This window comes from Lates calcarifer, linkage group LG9 (assembly GCF_001640805.2).
Source record: "Lates calcarifer isolate ASB-BC8 linkage group LG9, TLL_Latcal_v3, whole genome shotgun sequence".
NCBI classification, from domain to species: domain Eukaryota; kingdom Metazoa; phylum Chordata; class Actinopteri; family Centropomidae; genus Lates; species Lates calcarifer.
In genome coordinates this window covers 1,207,227-1,235,215 of record NC_066841.1, presented here as the reverse complement: position 1 = coordinate 1,235,215, position 27,989 = coordinate 1,207,227, and the positions used below count along the sequence as shown (strand labels likewise).

Genomic DNA, 27,989 nt, shown 5'->3' with positions numbered 1-27,989 from the left:
GACTGAGGTGGAAGGATTTTAATTATAAGGGATTTTTTTTTCCTATGTCTCAAAACATTTCAAAGGACTCATGAATGTTGTTGCATCTTTATAAATTTCTGTTTACATGTGGAATTCTGAATCAGTCACATCCTGTCATTTTCATGTACTGCAACAGGTGATTTCACAGAGTACAGTGCATCTCAGGGGAGAACAGAAACAAAAGGGAGAACTGGAGGAAGGATACAACAGATATTTAAACAGCAGCATTAGATGCTGCGCAATTTGAACTTAACGAAGCTTAAAAATCTGTAAACAGGTCTGCATAAGCTAATGATTAATCTGAGAAAACATTCAACATTTAAGTAAGCAGAACAGCACTTTTAATTAATCTGACATTTTACTTTCCAGGATGCCACCTCTGACAATTTTCTTATTTTTTCTAAAAAGAAATCAGTAGAAAGAAGTCATTAACAAACCAAAAGGTGACACCTAGAGGCCAGAGTCTGCCTACTCACCAAAAAGTCCTGCTTTTTATCTTTTCTTTCGTTTTTTGGCAAAGTGAAACAGAAACACAAGCCTCTATTAAGGAGTGGTTGGAGAGTGCTAAAACAATGCAGGTACGCGAGAACAGGGCTTCTCTGTGTGGTTTAGAGATAAGGACACAGAGTCAGGGTGAGCTCTTTGAACAGGACAACAGAAAAGAGGCCGACAGCCGCGAGTGTCCCTGTTGTGTTGTCAGTCCACGGGTCGCTTTTCACTGTGTTTCTTTGTAAACTCCTCTGCGTTCTTCATGAATTTCGCCCGGTCTTTAGTGTATTCCTCTGCCAGGTCTGCCCTAAGCGGGTGCTCGGGCTGAGGGACGTTCACCAGAGAAATGAGACCCTGAATCACTGCGGGAGAGAGGGAGGAGGATTAGAAGTGAATTATGCACGAGTCACTGTTTTCATATGTGTCTTTAAACCTGCAATAACTGATGTTTCAGCCATCTGGCAGCAGCAGAAACAGGCTGCGAAGTCGTGTTTGTGTCCACCTGTCGAGTATTTTCTCTGTTTTCACTCTGAGGGAAATATCTGGCTCTTTAGCTGCTAAATGCAGCTGCTCTCTGACTGTGTGTCTGCTGTTTGCTGCTGAGCACGGAGCAGACAGTGGCTTTTTGGGTCCTTTTCTCTGAAAACAGCTGCCTGCTGTGGCCGAATGACTCAAGTTTGTCAGCGTATTTTCACTTTTAATTTTACAAAAAGGTTTGGATGAAGGATGAGAACTAACAGATGTGTAACTCTGCAGGAGCTGCTGTCTCAGTTAGTCTGTGTTACTGTGTGGTAGTTTTACTTGTATAAAGGATCTCAATCCTCCCTCTCACCTTGGCAGGTTTTCGTAGCTGGCTTCCAGTTCTCCACGCTGATGATGGGCAGGCACACCTGACCCTTCTCGTCAATGTTGGGATGATAGATTTTTGTCTTAAAGGTGATCTTGGGTGGCTTGAATGGGTACTCGGCGGGGAAGATGAGCTCAATCCGAAACGCTCCTTTGTCGTACGGGGGACAGTCCTTGGAGAAAATTAGAGATTGGGGAGACAACGTTTTTTAAAGCCCAACTGAAATCACACTTTATCTTCCCTGTTTACGGTCAAAAATAATGCATTTTAAATGTATTTTTAATATAGATTTTTTGGGGAAATATCAGCAGCTGGAGAGGTGTCTGTGCAGCACTGATGTTAGATCCACAACTCAGTTAAAAACGTCTTCTCCAGCTGTTTTTTTTCACGCTTCGAGCGGTCTCATTTTAAAATGAAAACCCCTGCGTTTGCATTTGACGTCTACGTTTAACAGAATTCCAGCAGGAAAACAAATGTTGACATCGGTTCAACACTTACAGGAACAATGAGCCCTTGCCATGTCAAGATATTTGATTCATCCACTTGAATGTTGCGGAAATGCTTCATCCCAGATTTGCGCATGTCATCAAGCTCCTGAAAGAAAAACACAACTGATTTAAAAAACTGGACAACTTTATGGCTGAGCTGTTGTAGTGAACTGTAACAGACTGTACAGGTGTTCCCACTAAAGCAGCCACTGAGTGTATATAATAATGTTAATGCCTCGAACACGGCGAGCAGCAGGGGGAATAAACGCTGCCTTACAGACTACCAGGAGCTGTGTAATATGGCCCTTATGGACTGAATCCAGTCAGACAGTAAACAGTTACATCACTCTCTCCACAATGAGTCAGATCCACTCTGCTCATTTTTACTGCTTTCTAAATTTATTCTCCTATAGTTTTTGCAGTAATATTGTCAGGATCTCTGTGATACATGATTCAGTCAGTGGTTAATAATGTCACATGGTATCTTCTTGTTTCGTACTTTGTTTCTGCAGCATGTATCACAACTTTATTGACATTAATATCCTGTAATTAATGTTGCTCTGCTATAATGTGTATCTGGTGGGCTGTGGAAGAATAACAGACAATTCCAATTAATCTCTATTTTTTTTATTTGAGGGATCTGATATGGATTCTTAAAATCCTGAGGTTGATGTTTGCATTTGTGCCTTTTCTCAGTGAACGTGTGCATCTGTGCTGAATGTTGTGTGTGTGCAGTGGTTACCTACTCAGGGCTGCATGTGTAGTTGTTAAAACAAAAAGTACAAAAAGTTTATTTCACATTAAAAAGTAAACCAGACATTAGCTGCTGTATGAGCCGCTTCGAGTCCTGTAAACTGTGGTGACTCGGGACGGTTCACTGACTCCAGTGAACTCTACACGTCGGTCTTATCTGTTTGTGTTTGTTGGACAGATTTTATCTCTGGTTACGAGACGTGAACAGTGTGTGGATTCTGCTTCCTTCAGTCCAGACCAGCTGTAACACCTGTCTGCAGAGATCAGGCTGAGGTGTTGTGCAGATGAATCAGTGAGCAGACGTTCATTTTCTGTGCTGTGCTGAAGCCTCTGCTACTGACTGGGACAGTATTTATTTTCTAATACATCCTGAATGATATATTGTAAGTGATGCAGGTGTTTTATTATTTTTTCTCAACTGCTCAGGCCTTAAAAATATAGCCGTGTCACGTTTTCATTGTTTTGTTTTTGCTGAAGAAAAATCCTCCTTGGTCCACTGTTTTAAATCTGGGAAATGTATTTATAATTCAGTTGGTAACGAGCACTTTACACAATCTCAGCTCATTTGTTGATCCCAGGAGGAGCAACTTATGCAACACTGGTTTTTATCTTTAGTGATTCATCAAGAATCAGATCAATTCTGGACTTTGTGAATCAAAATCTAATCTAGCTGGTAGGTCAGTGCTGATATTCAGCCATGATGCTAAAACCTAAACATTTACAAAACCAGGAAATATTCACACTTGAGAAGCTGTAATTAAACAATCATCAGTTATGAAGATAGTTGCATTGCACTCTTCACTTCTCTGTGGGTTCATAAATTAGAGAACAAGTAAGTTGGTTCTAGTTTCTACAGTTAACTGACAGGATGCTGTAAATCTGTTTAAAAAAAAAAAAGAAGAAAAAAAGGATCTACTTCCTGTCAGTCAGTTCACTAATTTACCTGGATGGTTAAACTGGACTGTCGGGGGAATTCAGGAAGTGGTAACAACATACTTAACTGATGTTTCATGTGGGGAATTCCTAACAGAGGCCTCACTGTCACAGACGTACAACGAATCAAAACCAAATCCTCGTGTGTCACAGTGAAACTGTGAGTATGAGATTCAGCAGCCACTCACAAAGTCACTGTCCATCACTTACACTTTATTCAACTATTTCCATTTTATGCTCTGTTGTACTTCTACCTCGCTACATATCAGAGGATGATAATGTGTTTTTTACTCTGTTACATTCATCTGCTGGCTGTAGTTACTTCAGATTACGGTTTTACAAAGATGGAACCAGGGAACCCTTCACAAAAAGCACCATGCAGCTGTGGCCTGTTATCACGTTTCAGATATTTGTGAATTGTTAGCGGAGAGAGGTTTCCAAGAAAGTGAAAGTGAAAACAGGTTGGCCTGAAACAGACCTCATCATGAACTACTTCAAGAAACACAAGCTGAAGCTTTCGGGAAGACCCCTGACTGAAAATGTGTGGGTAGGTCTTAATCATGCTGTGTTTGCAGGACAGAGTAAATATATCTCAGAAGTTGAAGTCATCTGCAGGAAGAGTGTAATAGATGCTATAGAAAATGTTACTAAGAGTTTATAAGCTGTGATAAGTTTGTGAAATCAAAAGTAACACTGCATTAATGTCTGAAGACATTTTTACGTGTGTTGACTTACTTCTTTTCACTAAAAAACTTTACATCCCAACTGTGGGTATTGTTTCACAATCTTCTGACGTGTTATCAACCTTACAACTAATCATTAGAATAAATCAGCTGATTATTGAAGCAGTTATGAGAATAATTCTTGTTTAAGACCCTGATATTCACTTGAAAATGACATAAAACAGCAACAAGCAGCAAATCCTCGCACTGAAGAAGCTGAAATTATATAATATCTGGCTTTTTTGTTTGAAAAAGACACTAAAATTAACGATATATTTTCCGTCCATCGACTTCTCGATTAATCGGCAAATTTAGTTGTTTTTTAATCGCCCAGCTGGGGTCTAACGTCACGCCCCAACCCCGAAGTCTCCATGTTTTCTATACAGCTGCTGCCTTCAGACGGTGACAGCACGTTAAACCAGCGGACACTCTGTCCACTAACACCCCGTTTTATCAGCTCCCCCCTCGAATGAAGACATGTTGTAGGACTTGGTGCTGTATTTGACAGTTTAGTGTTAGTGCTGAATCACGGTCCGCCGGCGGCTCAAACTTACTAACTAGTTACCTCTCAGTCACCGTCTGTCGGACGTCATTATCCTTTCATTTTGTCGGACACATGAACGACAAACACTTGGACGTTTTCTCTTGATCGACGGGTGTGTAGCTACACACACGCAGCCGAAACAAGTTGTTTAAACCCCCTAAAAGTGGAATAAGTTGAATAATTTTGAATATTTATTCTTTACCTTGCCTAGTCTCCTGGTCGCAGTCATTGTGGAACCGATCGCGTCTTCTTCTTCTTCCTGTTTCTTTCCGTTCCTCCTCGGCTCTTTTTGACTTTGGTTTTAAATGGCTGACAGCCGGCGTCCTGTTGTTCTACCGCCACCTACCGGCCTGGAGTGCGCAGGTCAGACTCAGAATTACAGGACGGGAAAAGAATTTGGGTTTATTTACAGCAGTAGCAGAAAATCCTTTACATTTAACAAAAAAAAACCTCACGATATACATAAAGAGTAGAGCCTCTTTAGCTATTTAAATGCATCTGTATCGGTGTGCTTACAGTATAAGTACATGAACCCCATGCAGCAGGTCAGTCAGTTTTAAAGCATTATATAAAACAGAAAGGTTACTTATAAGTGTTTAATAATCATAAATTCATTATATTCTATATTTACAGAGTTGGTGGGTTTATTTCAAATATCAAAAATCAAGTCGTATCTAGAAGTAACCAGGTCCCATAAATAAAGACTGAGATGAACTTGTGTCTCTAAGGTGTTCCCCTGTTATTCTTTGCTGCCCTCTAATGTTATGTTTATTACATGTTTATTTGTTGTATATAGTTATCTTCTTATATTTATCAGAATATATGAATTTTGCTGTACTGCAGAAGTAATCTGCCTTTGGATTACCATTTCAAACACACAGAGAAACAGTCAAATATACTGAACTCACTAAGATTAGAGCTACTGTGAATGTTTATTGTGTTAGTTTTTAGAATGAATATGTCATTTTGGACAGTGCCATAATTTGGAGCAGCTGTAAAGTAAAGTAAGTAAAGTAATATCATCATTGTGAGCTGGTCCAAATTCAAAGATAGACTGTTTGGCATGTGTTAAAGCAAAGTGGATCATCAAATTAATTGTAAAGGTTTAAGTAAATACGCAGAAGACATTATATTATATTGTAAAATATAAATAAAATAAATATGTATGATTTTTATTTTTCTGCATTTTCAGTGCTGTCCCACAAGGTGGCAGCAAAACTGGATAATGGTTTCAGGTGGTGATACTTCTCAGTATTTTCAGAGTTTAAGTCAGTTTACATTAATTTACATTTATCTGTACATTAACTATATTATTATCAATTATCTATTACAGTTGTGTATTATATTAGGCTATTTTACAGGCCATTTTAGCCATTTTAACTCAAAAAATATACCCATCTGCACATAACTTCTGCAGATTTGTCAGGTGCACATTCATGTTCCTGTTCTACTACATCCCACAGGTGGAGGCCACTGAAGCAGAAAAACTGTGGTTAGATCTTAAACATGCTGCGTGTGTGCAGGAAAACCCAAAACTATTTGAACTTGAAAATCCCTAAAGAATAGAAGGACTCTTAGGAACAAACATGGTTGACAATGTCTCATTCTCTAAGATATATTTAAGTTGCTGGAAGCTACAGCTATTGGATTAGTTGTACTGGCAATAAATGAATCTTATTTTAATGATATAATGTCTTAAAATAATGATTTTGAGATACCAAGTCTATTTTGGAAACCCAAGTCACTATTTCGAGAATGTTTCTCATAATTTTGAGAATTTAAGTCATTATTTATGAAGTTTTTCATTCTTTTGAGATATTAACAAAATATATATAACAAAATATGTAAGTTGTCCTGGGATGGCCAAACTTCATGATGAAAACAACTACATTTGAGAAGTCATGTCTCTTAATATGACACCAGAAACCTCATGGGCTCATGCACTGTAACGTGAGTAATAATGAAAATAAAAATAAGTACATAATCACCACTTTTCTGAACTCTAATCCCAGTTAAGTGCAGTTTTTGTATGCAGAATAATTACATGTGAGGCGGTCTGAGCAGAGACTGTGACCTCCCCCCGACAGCCTGCCTGCTCAAGATGGCCGCCTGAGTGGAGAATTTACACATCTCCAATAAAACTAATCCAACAGCTAGCTTCCCTCCTTCTGGCAACTTTAACTGTCTTCTTCAGAGAATGAGACGACGATGCCGGTCACGTTTGCTCCTGTTTTGAGACGGAAGATGAGCCTGATTGTTGAAGACGACGTCGGCGTTATGGAATAAAAACAGTGCTGGTAAGGAATTCACAAACAAACCAGGTTAACCCACAGTGAGCTAGCTCTGCATGAGCTAACTCACAGGCTAACTTTAGCTTCACCTGCTTCAAGTTAATCACGTTAATTCAAGGTGACAAACAACGGGTTGTTTATTGATAGCTTGTGCTTAATTAACACTCATGCTAAGTGTGTCTGCTAGGGTGAAATGTTGGTTGCTAACGTTACCTGCTAACGTATCATTAGCTCACTGTGGGGCTATCCAGGTTAGTTAGCTTGTTTTGCTAATTTTGCAAAGGTTTTAAAAACGGCACAGAAAGGACAACAGTTCGACTTCAGGATGAAAAGCTGCCTTTTCCTGTGGTGTATGGATTCTTGTGTGGTGTTAACGTTAAGTCACACGCTCTTTAAATACAAGAAAATATAAATATACATTAATAACACGAAGGTCTGCGGTGACCTGTGTCCTCAGCTGTACTGCAGCTAGTTAGTGTAGTTAACACGGTTGCCTGTAGTGATCAGACAGGGTCACACATTTTGATCTCACCTGAGAATAACCTTGTCATACCCCCACCTGTCACTTGACCCAGGTGACAGTGCAGTATTTTTTATTGTAGTTGAATAAATGCTTGTGATCAATTCATAATAAAAATAATAAGAAGTACAACTTTATTTGTAGTGCACCTTTCCAAACACAGCAAAAACAAGGGCTAACCAGTTACTAATCAAACACATGACTCTGAAACTAGATAAACTAGAATGACAATCAGTAGAGCATGTACCTGAGACAAGGCCAAACAATCCAACACATGTCTGTCAGCTTCTTAACATAGAAAAATAGCAGGAAAAAGGAAGTACCAGATCTGGATTGTTATCTGGATCGCCACCAAAATGTACAAACTCATAGATCTCAACACCAGAAACATGTTGGATTTGTTTTACATCAAATACTGTACATCGTTTCTTGAGATACTGATGAAAATGTTGGTAAAACCTCCCTACCTTGCAGTGTAAAGGAAAGTCCATACCAAAGTCTCGGGGGTTCTTCTCCAGTCCATGCTACATCCCTGCACCATGTTTGGTGCAAATTGGTTCAGTACTTTGTGTGTAATCCTGCTGACAATAAACAAACACAGGTGAAAACACAACCTCCTTGGTGGAAGTAAAATAAGGACAAAAGATACAGTACAAACTTTATGATTATTAGTGGTCAGAGAAATAGCAGAGAGTTGTTAATGGTTTGTAGGAGTCAGATGCTCTTTGACTGACAGCAAGTATGAAAATCAGTTAAATTAAATTGATAATATACAGCTGTCAGATTCTGTGACAGTAGCTGCAAACATCTGCACCAGATTACACTGGCTGTTGATAGCTGGTATTAGTACTTCAGGGTATTTAGGTTCACACATTTACATTACAGTCACAACACCTCATCTCAGTATTTAATCTTTTTCCTCACAGTAACTTAATGGCTTCCCCTCCCCAGAAATACACTTAGACATCGTACCTGTCTCCTCTTTTACTCTCTGTACTTCCTCTTTCTTAACTGCATGTTGAGCACTTGTAACAAAGCAATTCCCCCTCACATTTCTGATTGTGATTTTGAAAGCTGTACTCTGTTTGACTCTGACAAAATAAATAGTTAAGTAGCCTGTCTTCCTCAAATCAAGCCTAAACCTGTCTTCACATAAGAAGAGAGTTTTTTACCCCAGCAAAAAAAACAAAAAAAAAACAGTCTCATTACAGGATGAACTATGAACTTAATGGATTTTACTTGAAGCTTTCATTTCAGGAAGACTCCCAGAAAATCTAGGGCAGCTATGGCAGTTGTTTTTTTGTCGTCTTGTTGCTTTTGCCCTCCTTTCTTTTCTGCAGCCAAGGGGTGACGGTGCGGGGTGTAGGTGGTAGGTGGATAGAGGCTAAAAATAAATAACATTAGAGCAATATTTAATGATTTTAATTTTAAGGAGACAGGGTAAATGGCTTATTGTGGGGATTAACTGTAAGGCATGTGTTTAGTAAGACTGACTTCCTCATTCCCATCCATATTTAGTCTTCATTGTTATAAGTTATTGTGTGACACAGCGGTGCACAGACGGGTTTCTGAAGGAGGTAGGAAATAAGTTGCTAAATTTACATATAACTAACCCACATTGATCTGTGTGGAAAAAAGAGGCGTCTCTACTGTTTTAGTCTTTAGTGTCCTTTGTGTCCTCTTCATTGTAGAGGTCTGAAGTCTGAAGTACTTCCTCCTGTCACAAGCAGTTGTAAGAGTTGTTTTAGTTACATTAATTATAGAAGAACAAAGTAAAATCAGTCATTTGATTAAAGATTCCTCTACACTGTCTGTTCGCTCCGTTTTTCTTCCAGATGTGCTTTTTGTATTCTCAGTATACGTGTAGGTTTTCCACTGAGAACATTTCTCCAGTAACTGACAGTCATTGGTCTGTTATTGGTAGTTTTACCTCCCCCCAGTTCCTTGTAATAACTTTTTCACTTTCTACCAACAGTGTTTTAACCAGATATTTCTTGCTTCCTGTTGCACTTTATTCAGTCAAAGAAAAAGTACCTAATATTTGTTGTAACACTTCAACGACCATTTCACAAAACATATATGAGTTCTCAACATCAAATGATTCACACACTCTCCAGCACTCTAACTAAAACCCTGGACACATTAAAAAAATGTTGGTGTTGTCCTTATTCCTAATGGCAGGAACTTATCTATTAAATACTGTCCCTGGAAATACTTAAACTACCATAGAATATGGATTTAAAAGCTTTAAATAAAACTGCTTGTCATTGTCAGAGAAGAGGGTGTTGTTCTTTTCTTTTTTCCAAGCAGCTAATTTTTAGAAAGTCTTTGATGTTCAGTTTTAACACAGTTATTTTCAGCCATGCTGGAGATTTATTTTCTTAGAATCTGACCTATTTTCGTTTCCAGTAATATTATTCTGATATGCTATTCCATGAATCCTGTTTCAAACAAGCCTTGTATCAGATGAGTGTTAGATGAGTGTAGTTTCATTTTCGGAGTGAAGAAGTGAGATGATTTGTCTCGACACATCTTATTATGGTGTGATGATCGGTATCATGCAGGAGTGCTGTGTGATTTGGCCCGGGGACTGCTGTGTTTATTATTGATTCTGAACTTAGTGGGAGTGATACTATTATCAGTCTGCACAGTCCTCCGCAGACTTGAAGCGCCATGGGTGTTGTTGTGTTAACACTGTGTGTTATTGCAGGCAGTTTGCTGCCAGAGACTCACTGTGCCATAACAACACATTATCATTACACATCTCTCTCTCACCGCGAGTCACTCCTGCAGGTTTCCTCCTTATGCACCAGTTAGGTTTCTCAGTCATTAGCTGACAAAAACTCCGATATTAATATTTCCCTCTGGTTAAAGTTGATGTAAAGTTGTGTTGAGCTCTCTGTTGCTCGCTCAGCTTCAGCTACAGGCCCTCCGAAATTAGACAGTGTGACTCCTGTGCAGCATGGAGAAGGAAAGTCATGAGATTGCCCTCAGGTGGTAGTGTTCAAGTCTGCAGTGGAAACTTTTTATTTTAAAAAAATAAAGAATCAGTAGAAATTGTGTTGTAGATTATATAGAAGTGTGTTTGCAAGTTAAAAGGTTAATGATCAAGTTATAAACCATTTTCCTACGCAGCAGAAGAAACTTAATCAGTTGGTGTTGACAGTGATCACTAATTCATATGTGTTGACTGGTGATAGAAAGGAATCACATGATGCAGCGCAGAGAGTTTGCTGTGTAATTGGTCTGTGTGAGGATAATGGTGACAGTCCAGTCTCAGTGCAGTTTGTGTCCTAAAGCCAGAGAGGTCATGCTTTTTATTTTGTCAGCTTTTTCATTTCAGAATACACAGATTATTTACACAGTTTATGCAGTAAAGCTTCTTTAAAAGATGCCAGACTTCTGCACATACTCGAGGATGTTTTGCAAAATGTGAATATCATACGAATAGTAGCTGCTGGAATACCACTGCCTCCATCTGTTAGCTAGTGTTGCTGTGTGACTTTCAGAGGTGGAGGAAGTATTCAGACCCTTTATACAAGTAAAAGCACCACACAACTACATAAGGCTTTTTCTCTTTAATTGATTCATCGACTAATCGTTTCAGCTCCAGCATAAAGATCCTCTAAAAGTTTGTACAACTGTCCCAAAAAATGTGGCCAAATTTGATCTAATGTCACTGTTACCTGTTTGAGAGTTTGATTAACTTTGTCATTAAATAGAGAAGTTTATTATCTGACCTAAAACCAAACCCTGAGGATGTGTTGAGTCAGTTTTATGAATCTCTGCATCATCTTCAAACTGCTCCACCTTTCAGTCTCTGATGATGAATTCTGGTTTGGTGTTTATGTTTGACATTAACCCTTATAACTGTTCTGCTCTGATACATGTGAGTAAACAGGAGAGTCACTGTGGGTTAATGTATCAAGACCTGACCTAGATTCCTGCTCCTTGAGGAAATTTTTACAGCTCCACTCAAAGAGCAAAGACATCAGACTGTCAGCTCATAAAACTTTTCTTTTTCCAGTGTTACAACACGTTTTCTTTTTTCTTTTTAGGAACTGAAGGGGATTAAGGGCCCTTTGTTTTAGCCCAGCATGGACAGCTTCTTCAAGGCAGCTGTATGTGATCTAGATAAACTGCTTGATGACTTTGAGCTCAACACTGGTAAGACCTGAAGACTGCAGCCAATCATTATATTTGTCAGTGATTAATGTGTTTGTTGTTTTCTTGATGTAATTGATTTGTTCGCTCTGTTGAACGTCAAGTATTTTTAGAGCCTAAGTTGCATTTTCAAAGCTTGTTTTGTCTAAAAACCAGAGCGATAACATGAAACTTTATTGATCAAGTCTTCCATCTGTGACCTAATAAATAAATGATTATTATCAAAATGGTGCTTATCGAATTCTCTGTCAGCTCAAGATCATCCACAAAACTCATTGCAATAATATCTGATCCATATGTTTCTTCCATATGTCTTTAATTCTTCAGAAGCTTTTTCAGTCATTGTGAAAAAGAAAAATACCTTTGGGATTGTATTACTTCATCAGAGATGTAGTATGATATCTATATGATCTTTTTTTAAATCTGAGTTTAACTTGTTTTGTTCTTTTTTTTTTTTTCTTTACAGAGGAGCTTGATTGCAAATCTGTTTTCCTGAAGCCTCCTGCGTACCCCTTCTCCTCGCTGGGCTCTCAGTGTTTATCCTCAGAGGCGTCCACTGTCCCGCCGAGCCTCCCCGACCTTAATTCTCTTCATTATGGTTCTGCCACCAGCTCCAGCGGTCACCACAACCGCAGCACGGATGACAGAGAGGTCAAAGGTCAGCCTCTCACCGGGGTGGACCTTCTCTCCTCTGTGGATCGTCGGCCGGCTAAGAGCTCTGCCCCTCCCTGCCCCGATCGGGCTCTGAAGCCGGTGTGCGACCTCGTGAACGACACCAGCTCGGCCATCCTGGTCAGGGCCAACAGCCACGATGCGTTCAGCGAGCTGGACGCGGTGGAAAAGCAGATGGAGGAGGAGGAGGAGGAGGAGGCTCTGCTTGTGGACTTTGACAGCCCTGTGGTCACGGAGGAGCAAAACGCTGGCTCTAGAGACGCCAAGGAGGAGCAAGCCTCCGCAGGGAAAGACGAACTGCTCAGTCTTGACTCCCATGAGCAGAGTGGTGGATACTCTGCCTCACTCAGTCTGCTGGACGTCATTCTTCCTGCAGCAGTGGAGAGAGGCTGTGAGTCTGCAGATGATTCACCGTCACAGAGGACGGCTGAGTCAGCTGACAGAGAGGAGAGGGACTGTGAGGAGGTGGCTTGTACAAACCAAGTGGTGGATAACTCTTTAGACCACTGTGAACCAGAGGGCTCCCTGCCTGCTGAGAGCATTAAAGACACAACAACAACCACCTCAGTGCATAAAGAGGACGAGTCAGAAGAAGCCTCAGATAAAGGTGAGGCAGAGTCTCCTGCAGGTCTGACATCTGGGGCTACAGACAGTGAACCGGTGGGTTTGTCCTGCCTGCCCATAGCTGTGTCCATGTGTGGAGCTCTGGTGAAACCAAAGACCACAGAGGGTGAGTCAGGACAAGCTGCAGAGCAATGTGAGGAGGCAGATGTGTCTGAGAGCACAGAGGCCGACTCCCTGTCAGCGCTGGAGGCCAAGGAGGATCAGTCCTGTTTGAAGGAACCTGTTTCCTCGTCAGTGTCGGTGTCCGAGCAGATCGCAGAGGGCAGGCAGTCGCCAGAGGGGCAGCAGGTCTCTGCTGAACCTGCTGCTGCTGCCCCCTCTGTGGACCACACCTCCTCTGATCACCCAGAACCCAGTCCGGTTGATCCTCCTGAGTTTGGCTTTGAGTATCTGCCGGAGAGCGACCAGGCCGAGCTGCTGGTCACTGACGAGGAGTTAGATGCGTTCCTGCAGGCGCACACTGAAGCAGAGCAGGGCAGAAACGCCTCTTACTGCAGCACCTCCAGAGACTCGACACAACCTGAGAGTCTCTCACAACCAAACGGGGATCTAGAGGACAGGCTCGTAGAAGAGGAACTGAGAAGCTGCGGTCGAGCCAGACGGGAGGAGCTAGAGGGTCTGGCTTCTCCAGAGAGTGACAGAACAATGTGTGTGTCTGTGGAGGGAAGTTTTAACCCCGGTGCTCCGTCACAGTCACAGGACTCTTGCAGACCTTGCCAAGAAGAGCCAGAACTCTCCTCCTCCGGTGCGAGCCATTCTTTGACCAGCAACACTTTCCAGCCCCAGCACAGCGGTAGCCCAGATCAGCAGCCCTCCTATGGAGGAGCGAGACCTAAACAGCTTCACTGCCAAACTGCAAGATCTCCACCAGCAGGGGAAGACGAAGAAGAAGGGGAGCAGCCTCAGACACTCAGCGGGTTTTCAAAAGGGCCCAATGCAGCAGAGGATGAAGAGAGTTCACCCATAAGCCCGAGTCTTACAGAGGAGCATTCCAACATTAGGGATTCAAGCCCTATATACGCCACTCAGGAGCATCAGGATTACAGTGTGGGGTATGATGAACTCTCAGAGCCCCCACCTTACCCCGGGGAGCCACCCACAGATGGTGCCAGGTCAGTGAACTGGAAGAGAGAGGGAGTGGAGGAGCTGGGGAGCAGGCAGCCCGCCTGGGTGCCAGACTCTGAAGCCCCCAACTGTATGAACTGTTACCAGAGGTTCACCTTTACCAAGAGGAGGCATCACTGTCGTGCATGTGGGAAGGTACGTCAGTCAGCTGATCTGTTATTTTTAATTTTATCTAAAGGGGGCATTCATTTTGTGCTGATTAACTGACTAATCCTTGTTCTGAAGTGCTAGTATCAAAAACAAAGGCTCATAGCAAATTGACAACATAAATAAAGATAATAAAGAACCAGAGTGTTGGATTTAAGAGGATCTACTGGCAGAAATTGAATGTAATATTCATTGTTTTTATTAGTGTGCAGGGTCATCACATCGCTTGTCTTCTTCTTTCTGACCAGAAATAACCAAATATTCTGTTCTCAGTGACGTGAGAGCAAGAAAATTAATTTACTGTCACATATGACAAAGAAAAGCAACAAATCTTCATATTTGAGAATCTGTAAAAAAAAGATTATTTGGCCTTTTGTTGCCAAATGACTGAAATGAACCAATTTTCAAAATAGTAGTTTCAGATCTAGTTAAGCTTTTGTAGTCATTTTTAAGAACCTTTACGTTGTCTGTAAATGTGATTTGAGCCTGTTTTACACGATTATTTGTTTTTTATCTGTTTATTGTAAAATCCTAAAAAATGAAAATTGGAGAATTTAAATGCATTTTTGTTTTAATCACTTGTCTTTTTTGTGGCGTGGAATGAAAGTGAAAATTCCTCTGAAGCATGCGTGTTTCAGAAATGGTTAAATAAAACAGATTACGTCCCAGGACCCAAATATAGCACAGTGGATTTATGGAAGCAAAGAGCGTGAGTCAGCAGTTCTTTTTCCAGCTCCTGTATAGATCTCCACTGAGCCGTGTGTCCTAAAGCTGGAGCTAAGTCCTTTAAAGGCCAGTGATTAAAACAGCATTAGAGAGGAGTGTTTAGGATGTGTTATTGTTCACAACACGACTACTGCTACTTAAACAACCAGAGAGTAAACACTGCTGCCCCTTTGTTCTTATTTATGAGGAGTTACTGTCCATGCTGGCTGCTCTTTAGCATGTCTCCTTCATCATTACCTTCCTCTCTCCACTCCGCAGGTTTACTGCGCTGTGTGCTGCAACAGGAAGTGTAAGCTCAAGTACCTGGAGAAGGAGGCTCGTGTGTGTGTCGTCTGCTTCGACAGCATACACCGAGGTGAGTAAGGCCCCGGTTTGGTCTGGTGATCTGGTTCGGCCGCTTTGGTTTCACTTCATCATATTTCTACAGACACATGAGAAAAGACTAGCTCCTTATTGATAACCCAAGTGTGCAAATATGGTTTCAGTGTTTTTCAGGAGTTGTTTGATGGTTGATGGTTGAGATGGAAGATTTATTCTTTACGCTTGATTTCTCATCTGTTGTAAACTTGTAACAAACTCCTGAAATGGTACAAAACTCAGATTATTTGTCTGTGTGGGACATTTACCTCTGTTGTAGACACAGAGCGTGTTCTCTCCTCTGGAGTGTTTTGCCTGCTAATGAGGATTAACTCAGTGTGTAAATAGAAGTCGTGAATAAAACAGAAGATCGAGATTTTGTCACTGTGTTTACAAAAACGTGGGTTACTTATCTGAAAGCTTTTATGTTGAACTGAGAACATGTGCTGAATCAATATACAAAACACTTTGAAGCTGCCATAATCAATAATTTTATATTAGCAATGGATCAGATGACACTGTGGAGAGTGAAAGGAGATTTAGCAGCAGTATTTTAGCATTTTTCAGCTCTGTCTTCAACCACTGTCCAGCACCAAACAGCCGACAGACACAAATAACCAGATATCTTTCTCAGGAGTTTGTGACAGTAAAATAGCAGAAAGGTGGACTCAAAAGACTCCAAATTAATGCTAATGAATGTAACTATTTGCTGATACATTCACTGTACAAACTTTATGAGGTGATGAGATGTTAGTGTCGTGTTTACAGCTTGAATGCACTGCCCCCAAGTCGCCAAATATATCTCCGTTTAGCAGGGTGGTATCATTGCTCCCTCTCAGGAACAGACCAAACCTTCGAGTCACCTTTAAAACTTAAAATAGACTGTATTCACACAGTTGTCATTAAAGTTTAATAACTTCACACTAACATTTTCATTATGCAGTTGATGAATATTTAAGGTTTGAAACAGAAATGGCTCAGGGGCTTTTCTTTCTCCCGTCCCTCTGAATGTTTATTAAAAATTGAAACATCCATATAAAGAATTGTGTCTTGTTACTGCTATAAACAGACTGTTACTGTCTCTCATTTTAGACAGGGTAAAAAAAAAAAAGTAAAATCAGATGTTTGCTGTTTCTGTTTCTGTGGTTTGTGTGTCTGCTTTGATGATAAAAGGCATTTTCAGAGAGGCACCTTTTTATAGTTAAAGACTGCAGCACGGACGTGGAGACGGAGACGGGAGGGGGGAGATGGATGGAGAGGGAGGAGAGTTATAGCAGGACACTGGCATTTGTCCTTGATTTTGTGTGTGTGTGTGTGTGTGTGTGTGAGATACAGGACCCGCCTAAACGCAGTAGACATGTGATGCTCACACACTGTCTAAATTAAGACGAAAGAGGTGATCCACTTTTTGTGGCTGGTGGATGCTCGAGCAGTGCGATGCGATCCCTCTCTCCTCTCCGTCACCTCTCCTGCTCTTTCCTTCCTTCCTTCCCTCCCTCTCTTTCTCTTTGCTCTCCATCTCTCATATCAGTATGGTGAGCTGCATGTGAGGCTCACCGCACACACACCCTCAGCCTAAAGCTAACAGGCTATCACGGCTAACAAACAGACGTAGACTCGTGGAAGTGAGCGAGGAGCAGCTTCAGGAGGGCGGTGATGCTGGTGTCTGAAGCCCGACTGAGGAATAGACAGTTTGTGATGATTTGGACTGGTTGAGTTTTAGCAGAGGGGATGATGAGGATGAGGTAAGATGCATTTGACTTCTTGATAACCAGACTGTTGTTATTGTGTTTTGCTGGTTTGTTGTCGTGTTTATATTCAGTGCAGAACATATGAATCGCCATTTTGACTTGAATTTAAAGAGGAATATTTGTGTTTATCAGTGCTACGTGTAAAATGGGGTCACTGATGTAATTTTACTTGTACTTGAAATAATTTGCCTGAAGCCCTGGATGACTTTTTGTGCCTTGTCATCCCTTCCTTGCAGAACAAGGTGAAACAGCTCTGCTCTTAGTGATGTTGTACGACTGACGAGACTTTTTTTCCAGCAGACTGAATACTTGTGATGTCTTTGCAGTGTGTGTGTGTGTGTTCCCTGATGTGGCTGTGCTCCTGCACGTCTGTAAGCCACACTGTTGTTGTTGTCGGTACACACCAGATCGATAAAGGTCTATGACGCTTAATCGATAGAATGTAGACGAGGGCCACGTCAGCATTTTCTGAGAGTGCAACCGGAAGGCACTGAGAAAGCCTCTCAGTCGTAACAACTCATGTCTGCTCTGTTTGCAGTTCATTCATCTGCTCCACCTTTATCTACAGCAAATGAATTGAGCTTCTGCACCGTCTGTGATTTAATTCAGACGTTAAACGTGTCTGATTTTATTCGGGATAATCGCCTCGAACCACACAGACGAGCTTTTCAGTTCCCTTTATTGAAAACAGTGAAATGCAGCTGGCATTAGACATAAGCTGCTGTTACTGCTTAATGACTGTCAGTTCCCAAATACAAATTAGTCATCACTGTTGTAAGCACAAATCACAGTCACTGTCTTGTGGTCATTGTATCACAGCAGCGTGCACTGTTCTGCTGCCAAGCGTATGTCCTCTGAGCTCATGCTGTCACAGTCATGCTCCACTTTGCCTCTGAATTTTACTGATCTGACCACTTGGCACAAAAAATAATCTTCATCATCAGTTGCTTCAGGCTCCTGTCATCAAAACATCAAAACAGCTCACGCAAACAGACTTCTTCATCCTCCTGTCTGTGTTGATTTGTTGTATCAGTGACATGAAATGAAGCCAAACAGGAAAACAAAACATTACCTACCAAGAAAAACACTCTTAGGTTCATCATATCCGCTGTTTAAAGACTAGAAATCTCTTCATGGAAGACGTCAGAGGAGCTGTGATAACGAAGAAAATGAAGGAATTCTGTGTAATAAGAAACTGAGGTACATGTTTGCAGATCAAGCCTGTAGCCTACATGAAAACATTACTGAACTACTGACACCACTCTGCTGCATTAAGCTGTTTTCACCACTAGAGGGCAGGAAATGTTTAAAACATTTAAAAATTTTTACAGTAAAAGTCCCTTTTCCAAGCTGTTTGGGCCTAACATGTCAGTAAACACCTTGCCTGATGTTTTCCGTGCACATCCGGCAGAAACAGCTGGTGTCAACGTCAGAGTAAAATTCCCTTTTTACACCAAAATTAGCGAGTATGTGCAGGTTTTTTAAAAGTGGGTAGACCCTAAAAAAAGGGGCTGACTCCTTTGCGTGTGAAGAATAAAATCGTGGCTGCGCATCGTTCCCATTAACTAATAAATGTTCTTGGCTATTAACGCGCCAACGTCCAGGAACGTTGATGTGCGTCATAGAAAAGGGGTGAAAATGAGTGTGTTTGCAAGATGATTTAACTTGGGAATAAATACAGATTGTACCTTTTCCCACTGGGTTTTCTATCCTGTGTAAAAGTGGCTAAAGTCAGAGGTTTACCAAAGTCACGAGGCCTCATCACCTGGGAACATTGAATGTCTTCTGCCTGAACAGCTGACATCCCTGGATCCATGCCACCAGCATGGCCAGTGAAGAGAACTAACATTGAGACTGATGTTGGAGTTAACACCTCTAATGACATCTATCTCCTTGTAGCCCAGGCCCTGGAGCGGATGATGAGTCCTACGGGTCCCAGTCCAAACCCCAACGTCCCATCTGAGTACTGCAGCACCATCCCCCCTTTGCAGCAGGCTCGTGCCGCCGGCACTCTAAACTCACCTCCACCCACCGTCATGGTGCCTGTGTCCGTTCTCAAACACCCAAACAACGACAGTATGCTCACTCTTCTATACCGTACACAGTCTGTAGTCTTCTGTTGGTTTGTTTTCCCGAGCGGCGCCCTTGAAGAGACTTGTCCGTGTGTTGTCAGGTTGTCCTCGTGAACAGAAGCGCGTGTGGTTTGCTGATGGCATCTTGCCCAACGGAGAGGTGGCAGACACGACCAAGCTGTCGGTGACGAGCCGCAGGAGCTCCCAGGAGTTCAGCGGCGTCAGCCCGGACCAAACAACAGTAAGACACAGAGAAACGCTGCACTCTCACTTTGTACGACAAAGCCACGAGTTCCAACCACTGTTCATTTCTAGCCAGTGACCTTATTGTGAGAAAGCTGGAGGGAGACAAAGTGGCTGTAATGTGGCTAATAAGCCATTTATCTGCTTCACTGACATTCATAGATTAGAAATATGTCAGTACTGTAAAATGACTCAATCCACTGAAGTATAATACAGTGACCCACCCTCTCGTTTCAGCCCGGCCCTGCGGCGCCAGAGGTTGGAGTCGGTGGCCCCTCCACCCCCGAAGCCTCCGGAGCTGTAGAGGTGGTCCGACCTCCGGTTTCTGGACCCTGGGATTACGCCCTGCTCTCTGGGATCAGTTCCTCAGTTAAGAGGGTTCCCAGTCTGCTGCCAGACAACGAGGACGAGCTCCCTCCTCTGCTCATCACCACTGGTGAGGACGACGGAGGAGGTGAGTGTTTACCTCAGTGGTTTGTCTTAACGTGTCGGCAGACGTTTTATACACACAGAGAGATTCAAGGCAACGTATTTTTATTCAGGATTATACTCTGCTACAGGCGATGAGAACATTTTTTATGTCAGAAGACGCTCATGGTTGTTATGAAGTAAGACTTCAACAGCACAATAAGTTTTAAAATCCTTCATGTTGAAGCTTGTTAGAGAACAAAAACACTCTTCTTCCTTTATATCATTAAACTTTCAAACTCGCTGCTGTTTTTTTTCCAGTGAAACGGCTTCCTCTCACACACCTCTCTCTAACTGTGCTGTCATGTCTCAGTAAAGCTGTAAGGAACTTTTCCATAAAACAGGATAATCTGAAAAGTGTCAGAAAGCTTTGAATTTCCCACTAAAGGCCGAATCGATTGATAAAATACTATATAGATCAGGAAAGAGCTGACAACAGTGTGATATAAATATCAATAAATTCATGTGATTAACAAATGAGGAGCTCACTGCTAAATCTGACACTATTGCTTCCAGTTAAATGCCTGTAACTCTCCATGTCCTCTGTCTGCTGTCGTCCTTTTAGACGTATTAGTTGAGGAAAGTCCCGCCCCGTGTCAGATCCTTCACTTGTTGGAGGAAGGAGGACCTCGACCTCTGACATTTGTCCTGAACGCCAACCTGCTCATCAACGTCAAACTGGTCACATGTGAGTAGAACATATCTCAGATGCTCAGACCTTAGATTTTCTTTGGATCGTGGACGTCCACATTAACTTTTTGTTTTCTCTGTCAGACTCCGCTCGGCAGTGCTGGTGTTTTGGTTCGAATGGTCTTCAGGCGCTGGGGCAGAGAGAGCTGGTGTTTTTGTTGGAGTGTTTGCCAGAGGAAAAAACTCTCCCCAAAGACCTCTTCACGCTCTATCTCACCATTTATCAAGATGCCCTGAAAGGTAGAGGACGTGTGCTGCTCAGGCCGTTTGTTTTCCTTTAATAACACTTTTTTTTTTACTCATGAGAAACATACGAATCTCTGTTACAGGGAAGTTTTTGGAGGAGCTGGATAACGTGACGTTCACGAGCAGTTTCCTGGGCAGTAAGGATCACGCTGGGATGCTCTTCTTCTCTCCCACCTGTCAGCCTCTAGATGGCCTCACTCTCCCCCCGCAGCCTTTCCTGTTTGGCCTGCTCATCCAGAAGCTGGAGGTGCCCTGGGCCAAAGTCTTTCCACTCAGGCTGCTTCTGCGGCTTGGAGCTGAATACAGCGGTGTGTGTGGCTTTATGTGGAATTAACCATAGTGAGGTAAATCAGTAATTTAATGCTGTACTGACTAAATCTTTTCTCTCTTTCAGTGTATCCCACTACACTGACCAGTGTCCGTTTTCGGGACTCCGTGTATCGAGAGACAGGACACACCATTATGAATTTACTGGCTGTAAGTGCAGTAACACAGATGAAACCATCAGATCAGTGTGGACCAGAACGTTCCTCACATTAATACACACTCCTCTTTTAATTACAATGCATGTGTAATCTTATGGAGTGGTTTTATGGCGCCTGGCTGCAGAATCACCTCCACCAGCTGTTTAGAAGATGCACTAACTCCTAACACTGTATTAATGTGCATAAATGTGTGTTTTCTTTTTCTGGGTTTCTGGAATATTCTGTTAAAATATGCACCAGATGTAAATGGAAACCTGACCCTTAAACATTTAAAACAGTCTGTTTTAATGACGTTTCTGAGGACGTCCTGTCTACTGTTAATCATTCCTTAAAATTCCTAAGTTAGATCATAAACACATAAATATCTTTTAAGCTCTGCTTCCACTGAAAAATTCCAGTCATTTCTCTGGATAAACAACAGCTGTGAGACAGGTTGAGTTACACTGCTTAACGAGACCAGGATGAATCTAGAAAAAAGAAACTTCCACTCTTTTGTTGCTGCTTGAACACAGTTGATTCCTCTTGATTCTTCTATAGATAAATATTTTCGCCTCTGGCAGTTTCGCCGACGGGAAGATCTGATGAAAGCTGATTTAGTTTAAAACGTCCTGTGACTGCCTCAAGGATCAGTTTCGAGCTTTGATAGTAAAAACAGCAGATACACAGACATGATTCAGTTTCTCTAATCTGTTTCCCCACAGGATCTGAGGAACTACCAGTACAGTCTGTCAGTTGTGGAGGGCCTGAGGATCCACATGGAGATGGGCCACAGTTACATCGACATTCCCAAAAGTAGCTTCAATGAGGTAAGAGAAGGAATAATTCAACGTCTTATAAAACCGATTCAAACAGAGGCTGGTGAGTGATATGTCCTTGGTGCTTTACAGATGCAGAAGGTGGTGAATTCGTCCAACGAGCACGTCATCAGTATCGGAGCGAGCTTCAGCTCGGAGGCCGACTCTCACCTGGTGTGTCTGCAGAACGAGGAGGGAAACTATCAGACCCAGGCTAACAGCATGCCTGGGAAGACCCGCACAGGTGAGAGGCGTCCGTCACGCTGCTTCCTCCTCTGTGTCAAAATAAAGACGATGAGGGGCGAGTGAGGACAAACACAAATTCTGTCATTTGTCTTTTGATTGTGTTCGTATTGTGTCGGTGGTTAAATGTGTGCTGGTCTGTGTTTTGTTGCAGTGACTGGAGCCAGTTTTGTCGTGTTCAACGGGGCCCTGAAAGCCTCCTCAGGCTTCATTGCAAAGTCCAGCATTGTTGAAGGTAACGTTACTGATTGGTTGAGTCTCACCTCATCGTATCGAAGCTCTGAGTTAAGCTGGAGCATAGTGACTTGTCTAATGGACGTCGTACATGTTGTTGGACCAGAATAACTGGAATTGGTCTTTTGTGTATCAGATGGGTTGATGATTCAAATCCCCCCGGAGACCATGGAGTCTCTGCGCTCTGCCCTGAGGGAGCAGACAGACTTCCACATACCCTGCGGCAGGAACGACGGAGCGGAGCTCCGAGAAAACGTCACTGTCCGCTGGGTTGACTGGAGTTCACCTGTCAACGCAGGGTAACACACACACACACACACATAACTATTTACACACTCTTGTGCAATCTGTCCATCCCTGCACTGCACTACTATCACACACACTCTCTGACCCAGCTGTTTAAACAGGGAGTAGCCACAGAGCAGGAGCTGGAGGGAAGCTGTCTCTCAACTTTCTGTCAACTGTTAAATCAGCGTCTGAGGTGTTTGTTCCTGTAGTCTAAGTTGTAGAAAGCCACCTCTTTGTTGGCCTAAGTCCTGCAGGCAGTGACTGGAGTTGTTAACTGTTCTCCAGGTTATTGATTGTCAGTTTATTGTTGATTTTATTAGATGAATGTCCGCTTCAGAGAGAAGGCTTTTTATTTTATCTCTGACTTCCCCTGTTGTAAGTTTATTTGATCATATTTAAATAGAAACCTTATTGTTTTCTGATCTGTCATGTTCAGTAATATCTATGATATATGTTCCTCTGCAGTAGAACCAGCGGGGTTGATGGGAGGCCTCTGGATGGAGTGCGCAGTGTGAGGATGCAGCAGGACGCAGAGTTCGAGTCAGATGGCCGCGCCATCAGGTGCACGGAGGTGAGTTTCCTTTTTCATTAACAGAGTGTCCTCTCCTGCCTCTCACCCTGCGTGACCTGGACAGTGGTCAAGTTTCCAGGAGGAGGATGTGGTTGTTTGAATCACAGTGTGAGGATTGATGTGTTAATCCTGAATGGCTCCTCTCAGGTGTTCTACCAGCTGAAGAGTCCTGACTGCAGCCTCGCGTCAGTGCTGTCGTCCTGCAGCGTGTTTCAGAAGGAGATGGCTTTGGCCGCCTGCAGCGCTCTGACTCCTCACCTGGCCGTTCTCACCTCCAGCGGCATCAACTCCATCTCTCTCCGCATCTCCACACAGGCTGACATGGTACAAAACGACGTTTGGAACACGGTATAATATTTAGAAAATCCAGTTAAAATAAGGTGTGGTGAGTGTATATATATGTGTGTGTATGTGTGTGTGTTTGGTCTCAGGTGGAGTACCAGGCTGGCTCTGGAGGCAGGCTCCTCCCTCAGCGCTACATGAACGAGCTGGACAGCGCCCTGATCCCCGTCATCCACGGAGGTAGCGCCAGCGTACCACAGACTGCCATGGACGTGGAGTTCACCTTCTACGTCACACACACTATCTAATGCACACGCAGACTAACGCCACGCCCAAAAGTATCGAAAACAAAACCCACTTAACAGAAGGTGGTTGAGCACAGAAAGCGAGGCTGTTGATTGTGGCGGGACGCAGCAGCCTGGACCTGCAGCCGGTCACAGGGGGCGCTGTGGCGCAACGTTCCCGCTCTGAGGTTGGGGGGCTGTTTCTGTTGAGGAAACGGTGTGTGTTTGTGCGTTTCGTGCTCACCAAAGCTGCTTTAATACAAGAAGCCAAACACTAAACAAGGAATACGACAACACGACCAAATGCAACCAAACTATTCAAACCGTTTTCCTCGGCTCTGCCTTCCAGGCTCCCCGCTGGCCTCCATCAGCTCGGAGCATCTCAGTGAATGTTTCCCACAGACACTCTTATGGAAATATCTCTCATGTGGATGTATTTATTATATTTTAATATGGGCTTATTGAATGAAATGATGGGACATTACTGACTGCAGTATTCAGTACCCGACAGGTGATCATCAGGTGCTACTGTACAGCCACTTCACATCTGTAGCTGGCCCCCGTTCTAAAACAAACAAACAAAAAAAAGGTGCATCGCAGGGATGAAAAGAAATTACATCTCATGAAGCTACTGTGCTCTCATTTCACACGCTGGGTCATGACGATGCACAGGGAAACACTGGGCCTCATGCAAGAACTCAGAGTCACCAAACTCTGGACAGAGCAGTGATTTTACTCTGTCTGTATAACAGGATGTTCCCCTGCACAGAGGCCTGAACTGTGGAACATCCCAAACCAAAACATGTCCTTAAATTAGAAAGAAATACAGTCAGACTTGTTAAACCTCTGTTATTTGGCAGCCATGATGCCACAGCAAATTCAATTGGTACAGTTGGTTCTTGCGTGAGGCCCAGTGTGTCAGTAACAGGCTTTGAGTTCAGATGTAGCCGCCTGGAGGAGCACTCAGCCAATAGGAGCTTCCACTTTATCCACAGATTATTTGCTGAAGACTGGATGTGACTGGTTTATTCAGGAGTTTCAGTCATTACGAGGTTTTGGAGGACAGAGTTAACATCCTGTCCTGGATCAAACTTTAAATGATTTAAAGCTAAAGCTCAGCTTTTCTGTCTCTTTCATGACCTTTGTTCTCTGCCAGGATGCATCTGTTAAACTCAGCAGCGTCAGTATTTCCCAGTTCGAGCTCAAATACCAATGATTTTCTTTACTTCAGGAGATTTGTCGTGTCCTCTTCAGTGTTTCAGTCTCTGTGAAATGATTGATTTTGCACAGCTGATGTGATCTTTACATCACATTTTATGACTCCTCAAGCTTTTTGCAAATCATCTGTTTTTTTAAAATTTAAATATTTAGAAATGATATAAATGTACAGACTTTTAATTGAAGCTACTCTCGTTTCTGTCGCAGTCAATATGAAGCTACAACCAGCAGGTGTGTTAGCTTAGCTTAGCATAAAGACTTGAAGCGGGGAAGCAGCTAGCCTGGCTATGTCTAAAGGTAACAAAAGAAATATAATCAAACAAAACACAAACTGTCATTTTTACACTAAACAATCAAAGATATGACGTGCAGTCAGGCTAGTGGTTTCCCCTTGTTTCCAGTCTTTATGCTAAGCTAAGCTAACCATATCTTGGCTGTAGCTTCATATTTGGGTCACAGACATGAGAGCTGTATTGATCTGGAGCAGGAACTTCCTACTCATCAAGTGTTTCAGCGAGCAGAGAAAAGCATCAAACTGGTTTCATGTTTTAGATTCATTCATTATATCTTCACAGCAGCTTTTAAAGCACTTTAGAACCATTAAAACAGGCTTTTCAGTGTGCGGGTGTACAGTCAGTGTCATGTGCAGCCCTTCTCTCTTCACCAGCTTCTCATCTTTTCCACAGAAATTTAAAACCCGATCAGAACTGCCAGTCGAGTGCTGTGGAGCCAGGAGGATCCTGTGGTTAATAAATTCTCTTAAACAGTCCGAATATAAGAACGCAGAGTTTAAAAAAAAAAGAAAAGCAACCAGGTTAGCATGGTCTCCGTTTTCACATCTCGTCCCAGTGTCTCACTTTTCAGTCAGGAATTTTTCAGTCAGCTTTGTCCCAGTATATATATATATAAAATATAATGTATGCATAGAGATTGTATGAAAGGTTTCATTTTGTTTTGTTTTTTTAATATTGAAGAGTTATTTTTGGAATCATTGGTATAAAAGTTTTAAAAAGACGGAATATTTTTGATAGGATGTAGGCCACATTCATTTTGCAGATTGTGTAGCAAGTTCCTTGAGCTGAGAAGAAAAAAAAAGATCTAATACTAATATTAAAAATGAATATTGTTTTGTCATAAAGTGGAAAATATCTAACCCCCAAATGCAACAGGAAGGAAGTGCTTCAGTTTGAGACGAATGTGTAGGTAAAGAAAAAAAAGCTTTACACCAGCCATCAGCTTTGACCTGTTCTACTGTTCTTTTTATTTAACGCTCACAGGTGAAATATTTGATGTTTAGTGGCTGCTGCTCTTTAAAATAATCCACAGAAAGATGTATTATTTTCACTTTTTCATCAGATAACACAAGCTAACCCAGGAGGAGCTGCAAACCTCCATGTTTAGTTGTTAAATGACTAATTAAAATACAATTACATTATAGGTGGTTTGATTAAAGCGGCATAATGTAACTTTGCTGAGCAGCAGCGCCCCCTGCAGCCTAATTTATTCTGCCGGGCTCAAAGCCTATCAATCCCCTGTTTATTACCCATGATCCCCGGCGTCAGGAGCAGGAAGTGCTCTCACACCAAACTCTGTTTCTAACTTTGATGTTTCTGTCAGTTTCCTGGATACCAGAGACGAACGCTGGTGTTTAATGACTTTTTAAAGTCTTTTTAACTGATCTGCAGTTCAGCATCAGTCTGAACTCTCTGGGTCTGATTCCAGCTGTTTGAGCTGCTGATTATCAGTCAATCAGAGGGAGATCGAACCTGAAGAACCAGAGTTACACAGAGAAACAGCAGAGTTACAACTATTACAACTCAGTGTCCCATCACAGTGATCCTGAAGCTGAGATTTTAAAGTAAAAAGTTACATTATGTTGCTTTAAGAGGCAGAAAACTGTGTTCAGATCAGCAGGTTTGGACACTGCTGATAAACCTTAAGCTGATAAAAGTTTTAATTTCATCCCAGAGAAAATGCTGAGCTGTTGAGCCGCCACATAATAAGATATGTGTTTAGTAAACACTACAAAGGTCAACCGTCATAACTGACTTCTGTTTTGAGTCCAGACCTGAACTTACATGATTAATGGCCTCTAACGTAGATCTTCATTACCCCCACCTTCACTTTAATCATTAAACCTTAAATCGTCTCTAATGGTTACATGAATTTCTCATTAATGTAGGTGTTTTTTTGAGGAGTCTGAGTGACGACCGAGGCCTGTTTGAAGGAGAAACTCTCGAGTTTTGATGCAAATTTTGGTGAAATTGAACCCGTCTCACCTCCTGCGTTGATGGTTTCTGAACAGCTGATTGATCTTGACAAAGTTCACATCGCTTTGTTTTCATTATCTTAACTTTGGAGCATTTGGAAACAGGATGATTAAGTTTAGGAAAATGTTCCTTTAGGGTTGATTTATTATTTTTGCCTTTCATATTCTCGATCAGGGCAGTGATATTTTGGAAGGTAAATTCTTATTTTCTCTCTCGGGTGATTAAAACTTTCCACTATGTCAAAATGAGAAGTACTTTTATGCTTTCTGATTGTTTTTGAAGTGTTGTTATGTGTAAATCATCTATTTATTCATAAGCACCAGCTTTATTTTGGTGAACCTGGTATCTGGGTCCTAATCAGTTTCTGAATAGCTTGTGTATTTAAAGAATAAAATGAGTTTTATGAAAAATGTCGTCTGTAATCTTT

At 42.1% G+C, this 27,989-nt stretch overlaps 2 protein-coding genes across 4 annotated transcripts; one reads left to right on the top strand and one right to left on the bottom strand.

Moving 5' to 3' along the window:
* Positions 1-3: 3 nt before the first annotated feature.
* On the bottom strand, positions 4-5,156 carry ube2l3a (ubiquitin-conjugating enzyme E2L 3a). The gene is made up of 4 exons (XM_018697406.2): positions 5,000-5,156; positions 1,856-1,951; positions 1,343-1,529; positions 4-872 (listed from the first exon to the last, which is right to left on the bottom strand). Exons 1-4 carry the CDS (start codon positions 5,024-5,026, stop codon positions 718-720), a joined length of 465 nt encoding a protein of 154 aa, XP_018552922.1. The 5' UTR covers positions 5,027-5,156; the 3' UTR covers positions 4-717.
* Positions 1,984-27,972, top strand: zfyve16 (zinc finger, FYVE domain containing 16). Of its 3 annotated transcripts, none has more exons than XM_051072742.1 (18): positions 1,984-4,078; positions 11,667-11,775; positions 12,239-14,328; positions 15,325-15,421; positions 19,074-19,250; positions 19,348-19,487; positions 19,727-19,943; positions 20,523-20,645; positions 20,732-20,887; positions 20,977-21,201; positions 21,288-21,370; positions 22,080-22,184; positions 22,266-22,416; positions 22,570-22,650; positions 22,786-22,948; positions 23,403-23,508; positions 23,656-23,832; positions 23,940-27,972. In XM_051072742.1, the coding sequence occupies exons 2-18, from the start codon at positions 11,706-11,708 to the stop codon at positions 24,096-24,098; spliced, it is 4,320 nt and encodes a 1,439-aa protein (XP_050928699.1). In that variant the 5' UTR covers positions 1,984-4,078; positions 11,667-11,705; the 3' UTR covers positions 24,099-27,972. The 3 variants fall into 3 exon arrangements, with proteins under 3 accessions (XP_050928699.1, XP_018552945.1, XP_018552936.1); XM_018697420.2 differs by lacking the exon at positions 1,984-4,078 and adding an exon at positions 6,873-7,094; XM_018697429.2 differs by lacking the exons at positions 1,984-4,078; positions 19,074-19,250 and adding an exon at positions 6,872-7,094.
* Positions 27,973-27,989: the final 17 nt, after the last annotated feature.

Bases quoted from the DNA above. Each gene is read 5' to 3' on its own strand.
- ube2l3a (XM_018697406.2), bottom strand. From the start codon at position 5,026: ATGACTGCGACCAGGAGACTAGGCAAG. The intron at 1,952-4,999 runs GTAAAGAATAAA...TTTTTCTTTCAG, and splicing joins CGACCAGGAGACTAGGCAAG to GAGCTTGATGACATGCGCAA. The intron at 873-1,342 runs GTGAGAGGGAGG...TCTCTCCCGCAG, and splicing joins AGCTACGAAAACCTGCCAAG to TGATTCAGGGTCTCATTTCT.
- zfyve16 (XM_051072742.1), top strand. From the start codon at position 11,706: ATGGACAGCTTCTTCAAGGCAGCTGTATGTGATCTAGATAAACTGCTT. The intron at 22,185-22,265 runs GTAAGAGAAGGA...GGTGCTTTACAG, and splicing joins CCAAAAGTAGCTTCAATGAG to ATGCAGAAGGTGGTGAATTC. The intron at 22,651-22,785 runs GTAACGTTACTG...TTTGTGTATCAG, and splicing joins AAAGTCCAGCATTGTTGAAG to ATGGGTTGATGATTCAAATC.